At 41.1% G+C, this 13,872-nt stretch overlaps 1 protein-coding gene across 1 annotated transcript; it reads right to left on the bottom strand.

Annotated features, from left to right (window-relative positions):
* Positions 1-2,641: 2,641 nt before the first annotated feature.
* ivd (isovaleryl-CoA dehydrogenase) lies at positions 2,642-13,024 on the bottom strand. The gene is made up of 12 exons (XM_086183105.1): positions 12,749-13,024; positions 10,468-10,557; positions 10,264-10,315; positions 9,898-10,067; positions 9,718-9,811; positions 7,778-7,908; positions 7,545-7,641; positions 6,983-7,076; positions 6,002-6,083; positions 5,798-5,902; positions 5,422-5,494; positions 2,642-3,777 (listed from the first exon to the last, which is right to left on the bottom strand). Exons 1-12 carry the CDS (start codon positions 12,878-12,880, stop codon positions 3,644-3,646), a joined length of 1,254 nt encoding a protein of 417 aa, XP_086039231.1. The 5' UTR covers positions 12,881-13,024; the 3' UTR covers positions 2,642-3,643.
* Between the last annotated feature and the right edge of the window lie 848 nt (positions 13,025-13,872).

The following is a 13,872-nucleotide window of genomic DNA, read 5'->3' as shown; positions in this document are numbered from 1 at the left end:
GTGTGTGTGTGTGTGTGTGTGTGTGTGCTGTATAAATCTACTTGCAGTGAAGGGAAAAGTGCAGTGCAGTGTTGTAGGAATAGAAAGCTGCATGACTCAGGAAAAGTGCAATTCCATCTAAATTGTATTTAAGAACAGCACTTGTTAGTTCCACTCCTGGAGCACTGACTCTGACGCCACACTGTACTTTCAGCTCCACAGCGGAGCCTTGTATTATGTTATTGTGGGCATGTGCTTTGGGAGGATTACAGTCGTTTGATCCTCAAAGTGTATCATAATCTTTATCGTCCCAACACTGACCTCACATTTGAGTAAATGAAAAGCAGATATTTTCATACCAAATTAAAAGAGACGACATAATGAGTTTGCTTTAATATCTCCAGACAGCTGCAACACAAGCAATCACCTGACAGAAGAAGTATGAATAAAACTCGCTCAGGAGAGGCTCTGATTTGAACATATTTGCATGAAACAAAATTTAGCCGGCGGAGACAGAAGAGGTGACTGCAAGTTCCCTTTATGTTCTTGTCAAAGGGGTATGGATAATATCAAATTTATTGAACAAAGATAAATATTGCAAATGAGCAATTGGGACACAGAAATAAAAAGAGAGGTATGATGTTCTATTTCAGGAGGGATGCCTGTCCTGGCTTGTTTGAGTCTCATCAAGGCAAATCACTGACGATTTTAATGAGCACGTGATAGAAACCGTAAACCTTCTTGTAGCAGTGAGGTAGCGTTCCATCTTCCTTTGATAGATTTGGGAGGGCTCCTTTTTTTCTCAATAAAGAGCCTTGCAGGAAAAAAAAAAAAAGAGCGAAGCACATTTAACTGCTAGTGCACAGCAGAGCTTCATCTCCTCCTGGGCTCACTACCTGGCTTTAGGTTTTCCTTACATTAAATATAATTACTGATCCGTGAAGAACTCTATTACTCATAAACCCTTAAGAGAGTTGAGGGGATTATCAGTGTAATGAAGTTCAATGTGGCAGCTACTCTGAAACTAAGTCTATTGCATTTTTTTTTACGTGTAGCTAATCGAATGTGTTACATTTATAACGTGAAATGATCAATAAAGTCAAATAAACTACGTATTAACTGTGCTGGGCCATGAATGTACAGTGATCTCATCTTGTCATTGTGGTATTGAATGGAGATGTACTACCTGCCATTTCAGAAAACTGTGAGAAATTGTTTGTGCATCTTATGAACATTTACTCCTCCAGAGTGTAAAATATACACTTGCTGTTTGTGGTAAGAGAACATAAAAAAGGGGGGGGGGGCGGGGGGTTCGAATTGTAAAACAACTGTATTTATCATGCGCTCGGATATCAGTAGGATTACTTGACTGATGTTTAAATCACTCTTAAAGGCACTACAATTACAAATAAAAACTGAAAACTGGGTTTAAAAATGTTTCCTCAGATTCAAACTTTTCAAAAAAGGTATTTGAGTTGACAAAAAGAATTATGTATCAGCATAGTAGCGCTTCATCAGGCATCCTCCTAACACTTAGTGGAGTGACACAAGGACTGATTACAGAGCTTACATCCTGAATAGTGGACCTCCTGAACATGGTGAGCAAACCAGCCTGTTCTCACTCTGTGTCATCAAACAGCAACACAACAGTATTTTGCAAGCTACAAGCTACTGCAACAGAAAATTAATTTTGTGAAAATAATGTGACCTTTCATGCAAATGCCAAACAATCAGCAGGACACTCCAGGGAATTGAACCCAATCACAGTAAACCAGAAGTACCATTACCAGTGACTTTTGATGCCACATGGGAGTTAAAGCACAACCTGTATTTCATATTATAGCATAAAAGCTACCGAATACGGCTAATCCACTTCCTCTTCCTACCCTTACTGTCTCTCCACCTCCCCTTGACCCTCTTTGCTGTCTCTCTGCCTCCTCCTCCTCACCAATTATTGTCTCTCTCACCCTCCACCTCTTCCGACCTTGCTGCTGAGAAACTACTTCCTCCCCTCCCTTACCATCTCTCCCCACCTCTTCCTCGCTGCTTACCGTCTCTCTCTACCTCCTCACTCCCCTGGTTGTCTCTCCAACGTCTTCCTTTTCCCTTGCGGTCTCTCCACCTCCACCTTACCTTCCTGACGTGTCATTAAACTTCATTCAAATACCTGCCTTGACTGAACCACACCAGCTGTGGCTTTATGTTCGGCTCTAATTAACAAAGATTTGCATGTTGGCATGGTGAGCTGCATGCAGGCGCTCGTGAGGTACATTGTCATTGTGAGATTGTTTTATGTTGTTTTTGCGCACTACTTTTCCCATTCAGTGCATCTGAATTCAATAGCTCATGAATTTTAGCCCCTTCTATTAGTTACAAATACTGCGTCTCATACTCAACACGCAACAAATCGCATCTTTTTGAAAAGCACTGCTTGATGAACATCTTTCAAACATACAGGAACCTCAAAGCGTTTTCTGTTTTGATGAGCAGAGGTTGAGTTTCACGCCTCTTGACTTCTAGGTAAAAAATAAATCCCTTCCTCCCCTGTTGATTGGGACATCAATGTGTCAGAAATGGATGATGACAGAGATGTTTGAGCTGGAATTAACCTCTCCCCTGAGTGTCGAGAACTAAAGTGCAGTAAAAATCAACTCCAGAAATTAATTAAAAACAAATTTATTTACTCCAAACAACAAACAACTGTATTTCACATCATACATCTACATACTTCTTCCTTCGGAGATGAGGACAAGGGTTTCTTCTCCAAACGAGGGTTTCTCCTGTCAGATTGATTCATACTGTACAACAGAGGAATATGTTTGCTTCCCAAAAAAACAAAAACAAAAACAAAAACCCCCACATCAAACCGGTTTCTAGTTTCTGACACTTTACAGATCCCGATTCGATCTGGATTCAATCAAATTTAGGTTGTGTGTAAAAGAAACACATTTACGAGAGGGTTATGATCACAAGTTAAAACAACTGCAGTGATTCATGCGCTTCCACTTCAGGAAAGTCCATGAGTTGTTATTTCAGCAACAGCAGTGGGACCAAGTCTCCTGGAGTGACACCAAGCCTCTCCTCGCTCATTCTGTAGCCTCTCATCGTCAGTTTGCCGTATCCTTGTAAAATAATGGGACCAAAAAAAAACAAAAAAACAAAAAAAAAAACACTTTATTCTTATTACTGCTAACTGCCAACATGACTGGTTGAAGGAGGAGGCACCTTATTGCCGTCCAACAAAATTATTGCCAGTACAATTTTGGGAGTTCTAGTGGGAGTGTTCATTTAAAATAAACTGAAAAACTCACAGAAACCTTTTCGAACAGCAGCAAAGTTGTTTCCAAACACTCGTTTAATTCCACCTTATCCTTTGGAAATTTGTGATCATGTTCAGTAATTATTGTTATCGCAGTCATTTCAGGTGAAACGGAAGGGTTACTGTGAATGGCCTGATAAACGTCTGCACATTTACAATCCATTGTTTGTCTTTTGTTAACTCTGAGTGATTCAATGTATATTATACATGAGTTCAAAATACTACAGGTGATTCTTCCTATTAACAGCAGCAACATCTCATACAATGTAAGGCCAAGGGTGTGAGTTAGTTTCCATCCGTGGCAAACCGCCCTCTCAGTCTTCAGTGATGGTCTCTCAGCTGAGTCTATTTGAACATGGCGTTGAAGGCTCGTCCAATAATAAGCCGGCGTATTTCACTTGTGCCTGCGCCGATTTCATACAGCTTTGCATCCCGCAGGTAGCGTCCCATGGGGTAGTCGTTGATGTAGCCGTTGCCGCCTGTTGGCGAGACGGATAAAAGTGATTGGAGATCAGTTACAGCAGTGACACCAACGCCAGAGATCTGAGCTTTATTCTTAGTATCTTAGTATCAAAGCACAGTGAAGTTCGCGGAGGGCTCGTCTCCGTATGAACAAAAGCGATTTCAAAGCCCATTCACAACACGTTCCCTTTGAGGAGTGACAATGGTGCAGAGGTTAAGTCTACATGTGTTGAATTCATATGTAGACTGCACTCCCGTGAGCCACAAATTCTTTTATCAGATACAAATAAAAATGGAGGGAACAGGAAGAGTCGCCTTCATGGAAAAAGTGTATGAAAGAGTGAAGTCAAGCAAGAGTTGGGCTTTATGGCCAATATCTGCAAATATAAACCACAATTTCTTCCATCGTGACCAGGTTTTCCTAGCAGAGAATCTAAATCTGACTTTCCCGTGTCAAGAAATAATATTTTTAATTGATTTGTTCTGTACATGCATAGATTGAAACAACCCCATCCTTAATCACATCACTGTTCTCTTATGGAACTCCCATCGGAACGAAAATCACAGTAGAACAATGGGCCTCATTCAAGAAATGTTCTTCAGCACTAATTTGTCCTTACAATAGGACATTTTTTTAAAGCCCCCAATTTAGTCTTACAGACAGGAAGCGATGCCTGGAGGCTATTAGTGGCTCTTTGCTTCTGACAACTATAATGTGCCTCTTGTAATATTAAAGTCTTCACATGCCTGTGTGATTGACAGTTAGAGGTACACAATGGACTGTGTGTATAAATAGATCGTGAAGATAAGTTTGTTGTCGTGCCAACAAAAGTTGACAAAGCATGAATGTGGATTAGGTTTGGGTTTTCAAAAACAGATGGAAGATCTTGCTGTGAATTATTTGTGCTAAATGTGCTGAACAGAAGCAAAACAGAGAATCATCCAGACAGGACACGGAGCCGCTGCTTGTCTGCTCAACCCTCGCTACAAAATTAAAGCGGCTGGTATTTTATGGTTTTCCATGTTTTCAATTGGTCCTTTGAGGAGGTCTGTCTTTTTTCCTTTCTTTCTGGCATTTTGATGAGTCTCTGATAACAAGCTTTTCTTGATCCTTTATAAGATTATGATGGCGTTGGGAGGACTGGGGCATGACCTCAGAGCTACGATCATCAATTCATGAGATTTTCCTCCTGATCATTCGTGAGTGTTTAATGGAGCGGGTCTCATGCATGGAAATAAACAGGCCCGATGTGCTGCACGTGTTATGACATCATTTAATTATTACTTTAATGCATTTCTTTTTAAAAAACAGCGTTCAAGTCAGAATTTTCAGGTTATTTCCCGCTTTGTTTTTTTGACATTCAACATCGTTTGTGAAGCTGCTGTTTTCCGATGTTTCAAAGAAACCTTGCATGTGTTTGTTTCATTGAAAAAAAAACAAAACAAACAAAGCTCAGCTCAGCCAGTAGAACTGTAAGTAATTGACTGGGAGGAACATACACTTTCTTTGTAAACCATCTGTGCTGTTATTTACGCATGGAAACACAAACCTCTTCTTATGAAATGGAGAAAAAAAAACAAAGTTGTGTAAACCCCCACATAATCTCCTGCTTTAGTGACAATGATTTAGTTCATAAACTTTTGTGAGCCTCGGCACTTACCCAAACACTGAATGCCATCCAAAGCAACCTGAGTGGCGTTCTCAGCACAATACAAAATCACTCCGGCGCAGTCCTGCAAACAGCAACGCAAATCTACCGTCACAGTGGGAGACAATCTGAGCAGATTGTGATACTGTAAAACTAGGAAATGTAAAATCAGATGTTCGAGTGCAGCAAATGCTGTCTCATGCAACCTTTACCAATTTTCAAATAATTTGAAATATTTGGTCATTTATTTACGCCCCCAAAAGAGTAAACGCATGCACACGGATGCACTGTGGGTCCAATTCTTTACATTTTTAACTACAGCGGTAGAACGTGATGTTTTTGTCTAGTTCTACACGGTGTATACTGCAGGAGTAGATGCGTGGCTGACCATTGCACTGAAGTGTCCCTTGTCACAAGCCCGCGCCACGTTGTACACATACTGTCGACAGGAGCTCAGTCTGGTGTACATGTCGGCCATCTTGCCTTGCATTAGCTGTCGGATCAGATCAACATAAACCATGAAATCAGGTTCGCATGATCTTAAAATATGAGTTTTTTTCTTTTTACACAAAGAGAAGCCTGAAGGTCCAACCTGAAAGTGCCCGATTTTCTGTCCGAAAGCTTCTCTGATGTGCAGGTAGGGAACAGCAAAGTCCAGGACCGACTGCATGATGCTGAGAAGAAACCATCGTGTTAAAGGTTGCGGAGCGACTGAAACCTCTTTGTAGGGAATGAAGGGTGATTTGATGGAACGGATTTCAAGAAGAAAAGAGGGAATATCAATCTTGACGTCTCTTTTCTGTCTTTGACTTGAATGGCTGATTATTTCAATGCCAGAAAAGCAACTTTTATAAATCATACTGGGACTGGATGTCATCTTCTGAACTGCTTCGCTGCTGCCAGCATTGTTTTTTTTTTCCTCATTCCTCCAAGCCTCAAGAACACTTGGAACAAATAAATTATGAATTAACTCCCAATTTAGAACCATTTCCAAACAGATTCAGTAACAACTGCTTAAGGAGAATGTGACCACTTCGCTAACACTATGCTTACATGCAACAAGTGGAGATAAACAACTAGCATGTAAGCTAACAGTCAGTAGCCTTTATGGCCACATAACCCAACCAATGGACTGCTTCTTGATTCAAATGACTTCCTCAGACAATTTATGCAGAATAATATTCATGTCTGAAATGTCAGATTAATTAGCAAGTAGAGAAATCTGCTAACTGATACGGAACTATGCAAAACTGCAGTTATAATAAGACAGGGTCTCAATATTTTCTGAATTTTCATGTGAAAAGGATGGAAAAGTCTCTCACTGGAACTCAGAACAGCTCAACAAACTGCAGCCTCTAAAAAGGGCTTCCCACAGTGTGACCTGCCAGTTGTTAATAAAATATATTAATGTGACTAATGATAAAAAATAGTGCATTAGTTTGATTTAGGGGTACCTAATATGGAGGGAAACACAAACTAAGCCCATAATATTTCTTTATGGATATAATTACCACATTGCGATACATAATTGTTCCGCAATGTTGTATTTCAAGCTTGGCTGTTCTAAACTCACCCGAGAGGTCCCGATGCCAGTACCAGCCTCTCCAGATCCAGACCGCTCATCATCACGTAAACCCCTTTGTTCAGCGGACCCAGGATGTTGTCCTCTAGGACGAGCAGGAACATATGACATCAAGTATAAATCTGCATGTGCATCAGACAGTAGACACGCAGAGAAAGATCACCGATCCATGGCTTCTCCTGTTTTACACGTAAGAGTCTATAAAAGTGTTGACGGAGCTGCAATGTTATCAACCACTGGCTCGAGGACCCCCGGTTTCAAGCCCCTCATTTTGACTGTCGCCATCTCCATTTATTGGATCCAAAAGTGAATATATTTGCACCAGAAGGAGGCATCTATGATTCTCCATGGGATTATCAATCAGCTGATGAACATCGGCTTGTACTGAGGACTTGAAACTTGCAATTGAGACCTTAATATATGGAAACTGTTGACTGAGGTGATAAATCAAGTGACACGTTAACCCACTGATGACGCCCCCTGTTGGCCATTAGGAAGAAGCTCTGTTTATTCCTTTCGCACTGTCTGTGGTTTCACACGTGTCAACACACACCTGGAACTTTACAGTCCTCAAAGATCAGCTCACAAGTATTGGATCCTCTCATGCCAAGTTTGTCGAGCTTCTGGGCTGTGGAGAACCCTGGCATTCCCTGCAGGATACAAACACACACGCTTTCAGCACAAATGGAACACTACAAGCAGGAAACAGAGCAAGAGAATGTGTAAACCAGAACATCCTCCACTTCTGAAGGAGGAAAGAACACACCTGCACTTGACTGGACTTACCTTTTCAATAATGAACGCTGTGATGCCTCTCTGGTGGGCCTCTGGGTTCGTCTTGGCGTACACTATTAGGACATCGGCATCCGGTCCGTTTGTGATCCAGAACTTGTTGCCATTCAGAACATAGTAGTCTCCTGTGGAACACAAAAGTTAGCATACGAACGGAGACCTGTGGTTGTGGTGATTTAATAAATACCTTCCACTAACTTCTGCACATATTAACCACACAAAGTTGCTCTATAATTAACCTCATGAATCATGAGAGTCTTCACAACAGTATTTACAAAGCATGGAGGACGATGCTGCCGCCAGCCTGCAGGATCACACCCTGGAGCTCATCCCTCTTTGACATGACTGAAATTCAAGTTGGCTTATCTGCAATCATCGGCTTTCGATCATTTAGGTGATTTATGCCATTTTTTCCTCCTCCCTTTAGCAGGTTCTCTGATGGCAGCCAGTCTCTCTCACACACACACACACACACACACACACACACACACACACACACACACACACACCAGCTAGCAGCGCAGCAGTGTGTAGGAATCACTGGTTCTGCTTTATTTGGGAAAAATACAAATCTGAGCAGAGACAGACATTGTGCTAAGTTATCAAAGAAGCAATGTGTGACAGATGTCCATGCACAGCCTATTTGTTCTTTGTACTCATATTATTGGCTGAAAAGACGATGAGGAGATTGGAAATCAAATTATTCAACTATTTATAGAATAAGAACGAGTTCTAAACGCTGGAGATAAGTTGGCGATGTTACTCTGCTTTGCTTTTGTGTGTGTTTAAATAAAAGACTTCTGAAGGAGGGGAGGGATTTCACAAGCATGTACTTCTTAATGTTTCTTTTGAGACATGAAAAGATTGAAAATCTTGCATTGTTATGCTTTCTATTTTGTGTAATATTATTTTCTGTAAGGCGGCACGGTGGTGCAGTGGTTAACACTGTCACCTCACAGCAAGAAGGTTCCAGGTTCGAGTCCCAGCTCGAGCACAGGATCTTTCTGTCACACTTTTTGGAGTCTGTATGTTCTCCCTGTTCCTGTGTGGGTTCTCTCTGGTACTCCAGCTTCCTCCCACAGTCCAAAGACATCAAGAGAGGACGAGGCTGATTGATACTCTAAATTAACCGTAGGTGTGACTGTGAGTGTGAATGGTTGTCTGTCTCTATGTGTTGGCCCTGCGATGGACTGGTGACCTGTCCAGGGTGAACCCCACCTCTCACCCGTAGCCGCTGGGATAGGCTCCAGCCCCCCGTGACCCTTAATAGGAATAAGCGGAAGAAAATGGATGGATTATTTTCTGTATGAACCTTTGGCTCTTCTTTTTTTTTTTTAAATTGGAAAACTAAATTGCTTGCCTGTGCATCAAAAAGAGAGCAAAATTATTTAGGATTCATGGCTCGTTTTTTTCCATTGGTACCTTCGTCAGGGAGGTAATGAGATAGTCAACGTCGTTCTCTCATCAGGCTATATTAACGGTATGATGTGACAGGAGATGACATCCACTTAAACACATCAACAATACAGTACAGACCATCAATCAGAGGACTAGAGTGTGGCCCCGCAGCACTAAATTATGTGTTGTGATATTTTAATTTGCTGCTGCCTTGGCTGAAAAGAACTCTGCAGAATATAATTTCAGGTTTCTAGAACACTGCTCACACTGGAAGTCGGATGGCGTGCACACAAACGCAGCTCCTCGCTGCTCACAGCCGTTTGGTATGTGTAATATTCAGTGTAAAAACAACAACAATCAAAAAAAGAATAACTGCCTGATCACCATTGATTTTGATCAGCAGCTGAGAGACTGCAGAGGTATTAACTAGTTAGGTGACATTCAAAATGGTGGGAAAGCCTTCCATACAGTAGAGCAGATCTGTCAATACAGAGCTCAGCCATTTAAGCGTGTAGAGTAAACACATTCTATCGTACCTTGCTTTTTGGCTGTGAGTTTCATGGACACGACATCCGAGCCAGCGTTGGGCTCACTCATGGCCAAGGCGCCTACGTGGTCTCCTGTCATTAACTGGAAACAAAAAAGACACACACCAACATGAGAACAAATATCAACATTCCTTTAACACATTGTTCAAACACCACCGGTTTGTTGACCTTTGGCATGTACTTCTCCTTCTGCTGCTCATTTGCGTGGCGCACCATCTGATTGACACAGAGGTTAGAGTGGGCACCGTAACTAAGAGCGATGGCAGCGGACACCCGTGACATTTCCTCCATAACAATCACATGATCTAGGTAGCCCAATCCAGTGCCACCATATTCCACTGAAAGACACATACACAGTGTAAATTAACACAAGAGTTCATTTTTACAAAACAAATATGAGCAGAGTTGCTTCAGGACCATAGAAATACTGCTAAAATAAACAACAAATTTGGGAAATTATGTACTTTCCTACAGCTCCATATTATGCATCCATTTCTACATGCAAAATATTTCTCCACCACCCAGCTGTCTCACCAGGAGCAGTGATGCCAAGCAATCCCATCTCCCCCATTGCTTTCCAAAAATCCTGGTGAAGCAACGCAGTTTATTAATTACAGTTCAAGCTCAAAACAAACGATTTTGCTCTTTAAGATTCCTGGTAAAATAAATGTGAAAAACAGTCGGATCATGTTACATTTTCCTGTATCGTTCAGCAAGAAAGAAAACGTTCCGACTCACCCGCATTCCAGGAAATTCATTGCTCTTGTCAATCTCATCAGCATGAGGAGCAAGTTTTTCCGCACAGAATTTACGAACCGTCTCTCTGAGCTGTGCAAAACACACAACAGAGGAGACAGATTTCAAATAAAAGTACACGACAACCTTTGTGTTACAAAACAAGTGGATACAAAGGATGTGTTGTTCAGTTCAAGGATGCATGAGAACCGTCTGCCCAGCAGTAAACGAGGCAGTGGCATCTTTTCTGATTTTTCTGACTCTCTGATAATGTTTACACGATGAGCTGGTAAATGCTGCTAATATGTTTATGACAGTCTTCTAGGAGGCTGTGACAAGTGAGGAGCATCGTGTTTAAAAATCAGCAGCATGTGGTGAAGGCCCCGCTTTAACATCTAGTCTAAAATAAAATATAAAAGACAAGCAAGAGAAAATCAAGGGGAGGAATATCAAGAACAAGGTCATGTTAAATAGAGGAATATTTCCCAGTTGATGCAGAGTTTCTGACAAAATAAGCCCACTTGTTTGGGATATTCTACAAAGTTGCAAGCATGTGTGTGTTCTAGTCAGTAGCTTGTTTAGACCACAGTAGGCTCAGTCACCTGAGTAACAGATGAAACAGATCCAAGGAGTGTTTTGGCATGTGTGTGTGTGTGTGTGTGTGTGTGTGTGTTTCCGCACTGTGTTAGATATCTCTGGTATGGACAAAATATATTCCCCTCACATAGAGAGAAAAGCAATCTAAACAAAGGAACGTGAGAACAGCCTGCAGTGCAAACAATACAATCAGAACGAGACGTGGCAGCGGGTGACAGCTGAGATGACACAGCGTCAGGCTACAGAGTGACCAGGGGTCACCTGCTCCACCGACAATCTCAAATTACAATCTTTTGTATCATCTTATACCTCAGCCTTAACTCTAACAGACGGAGGCAATGCAATTTTAAAGTTCTGAACTCTAACCATAAAATAAACACACACTGAAAATAAATATGACAAAACAAGTCAGGCAGCTTTACTTGTTGTCACTGTTTTTAAACAAAAGTCCAGTGGCACATCATCTTGGTGGAATCGGCAGTAAAATATATTAGGGTACTACATACTTATGGTTGCAGGTTCTAGGAATATTTTTACTTTTTATCACTGCTTAGGAAGATCCCAGAACCTTCTGTTTAAGATCCCCAGTGGCTGAAGAGGACTGCCTACCTAAAGACTAACGCACCTGTGTCCATCTTTGCATTCACACAGGGGTAATATTGGTCTCTCAGCCACTGAGTACTTATAAAGTGTATGTACTATAACACATATTATGGTGTCCATACAACAGTTTCATACTAATGTACTTATATTCAAGTATGTCTGTAAAGTTGAGGTAAATAAAGTGGTTGGTTTTGGAGCTATAAGAGGATTTACATTCAAGACAAATCAGCACATTTGTCACAAAGACCTACATACAGGTTCAACATGCAGTGGAATGTAACTGCTAGCTGCAGAATTAAAAAGTGATAAGAAAGAAGGTAATGCAAAAATATAAAATGTGTAACTAAATGACAAATGAAATAACTGTTGTGAAAAGAAAAAAAAACCAATTAAACATACAAGAAAAGAACTTAGACATAGGTTGAATTTAGCCAACACGGATGTTTAATGGACATGAATACAAGGATACACACTGGCCCAGCAGAAATGTGTGAAGTGATATTACATTATAGCTGATAGGATTGGAGGACAGAGCCTTCCACCCAATCAAATCCTCGGTAGAGACCCCACCCCTTCCCTGCTTCCACATAGAGCCAAAATACCACTAACCTCTTGGCACATTGTTTTAAATGTCTTTGTGATGATGGGGGAATCACAATATTAAAGCCCATGATACCAAACTGCCTTTATAATGACAGTAGCTATAGTAACTACTTCAGCTAAACAGTAGTTTGGGGTTGACGACTGGAAGTAAATCAAACTGTTTATATAACTCTGTACTATATAATTTATTTGAGTCATGCATATTATTAGATAATGTTCAGACGGAACAGAATTATTGTAGGGTAAAATTGCTGTTGAGTGAGACACGTCTGCTTGTTTTGTTTGCTAGCTAGCTAGCTGTGTGCTAGCTAATGTTATGTCATCACGTCGTGTGCGTGCGTGTGTGTCCTACAAAAAGAGGGTTTTCCGTCCCTAGAACACACATAACACTCTAATGACTCTTTGTTGTTACGTTACTCTTGTTTCGCTATACTGCAAAGGTGAATTTAGTGGTACTCGCTCGCTAGCCAGCTAGGCTAACCTGTATCTGTTCGTCGGTGAGTCCGTTCACCACATCGTCCACCGGGATAGAAGCTGCGGCGCATCCTCTCCGTGCCACGGCGGGAATGGATAACCTGGAGCCGAGGCGGAGAGCATTCCTGACGGCAAACATGCTGCTACTGACACCCAGATACGGAGGGAAAGAGTGGAATCTTGAGAAACCGTGGAGAAGCCGGGCTCCAGAGACAGGAGGTCTAACTCTATCACTGTTTGACAACACCTCGGGCGACCTCAAAAAGTCTTTCACTTCTTCTACGGTAGTTATTGGCGCTGACAGACCGACTTCTTGGCGCGTTAACGTCCCCGAGTGGATCGGGAGGGGATCGCGTCTTTAAAATGTCCCTCAAGGCCAATTTGTGTTAAATTTCAGATTTTACTCATGAAAGTTGTAGAAATCGTGGAACATGGGATACAAATAGTTGACTAAGATTTTAATACAACATAAGAATAATTATTTGTATCATATATGCATTGTGCATTGTAGTGAGAGCAAATCAGAACTTCATTTTATTTAGTAGGTTTGTTTTAAGATCAAATGCAATTATTAATAATCTACCAAAGTGGGCTGCATTCTTGACTGTATCCCCATTATACATATATTTAGCTCTGTGTTATACCTAATGATCAGTGTTTACACACATGAGGCAAATTTTGGATAAAATAAGATTTTAGTTACACCACATCCTGAGAAACAGGAACATGCTGTACTAAAAATTTGCTAATGTCAAGTTTGCATGGGCAGGCTGCTCAGGTTCTCTGGTATATGGGGTAACAGGCAGAGATCTTTTCAGTACCACAGTTGGGAAGAACTCTTCTGGTAAGATGTCCTTGTGATGTGCGTACAACTCACCAAAACAAAAACAAAACGAAAAAACCCAAAACAACAACAACAAAACCCCAGAATTGCCAACATTTAAAATAAACATTAAAGTGTACATATGTGTATATGTGTACATTCACAAGAAATGAAAAAAAAAACGGAATTAAAATGAAAAATGAAATGTTAATTATGTCGTGCTGATGTTATGTAATATAGAGAGCCCTAGAGTTGCCATGGAGATTTTTTTTTCTGGCACTGAGTCCCTTAGGTACAACATGTTCCCT

This window comes from Aulostomus chinensis, chromosome 17, assembly GCF_037954235.1.
Source record: "Aulostomus chinensis isolate RoL2024-O1b breed Wild chromosome 17, RoL_Achi_v1.0, whole genome shotgun sequence".
Classification (NCBI taxonomy): domain Eukaryota; kingdom Metazoa; phylum Chordata; class Actinopteri; order Syngnathiformes; family Aulostomidae; genus Aulostomus; species Aulostomus chinensis.
This window is presented reverse-complemented; position numbering and strand designations above follow the sequence as displayed.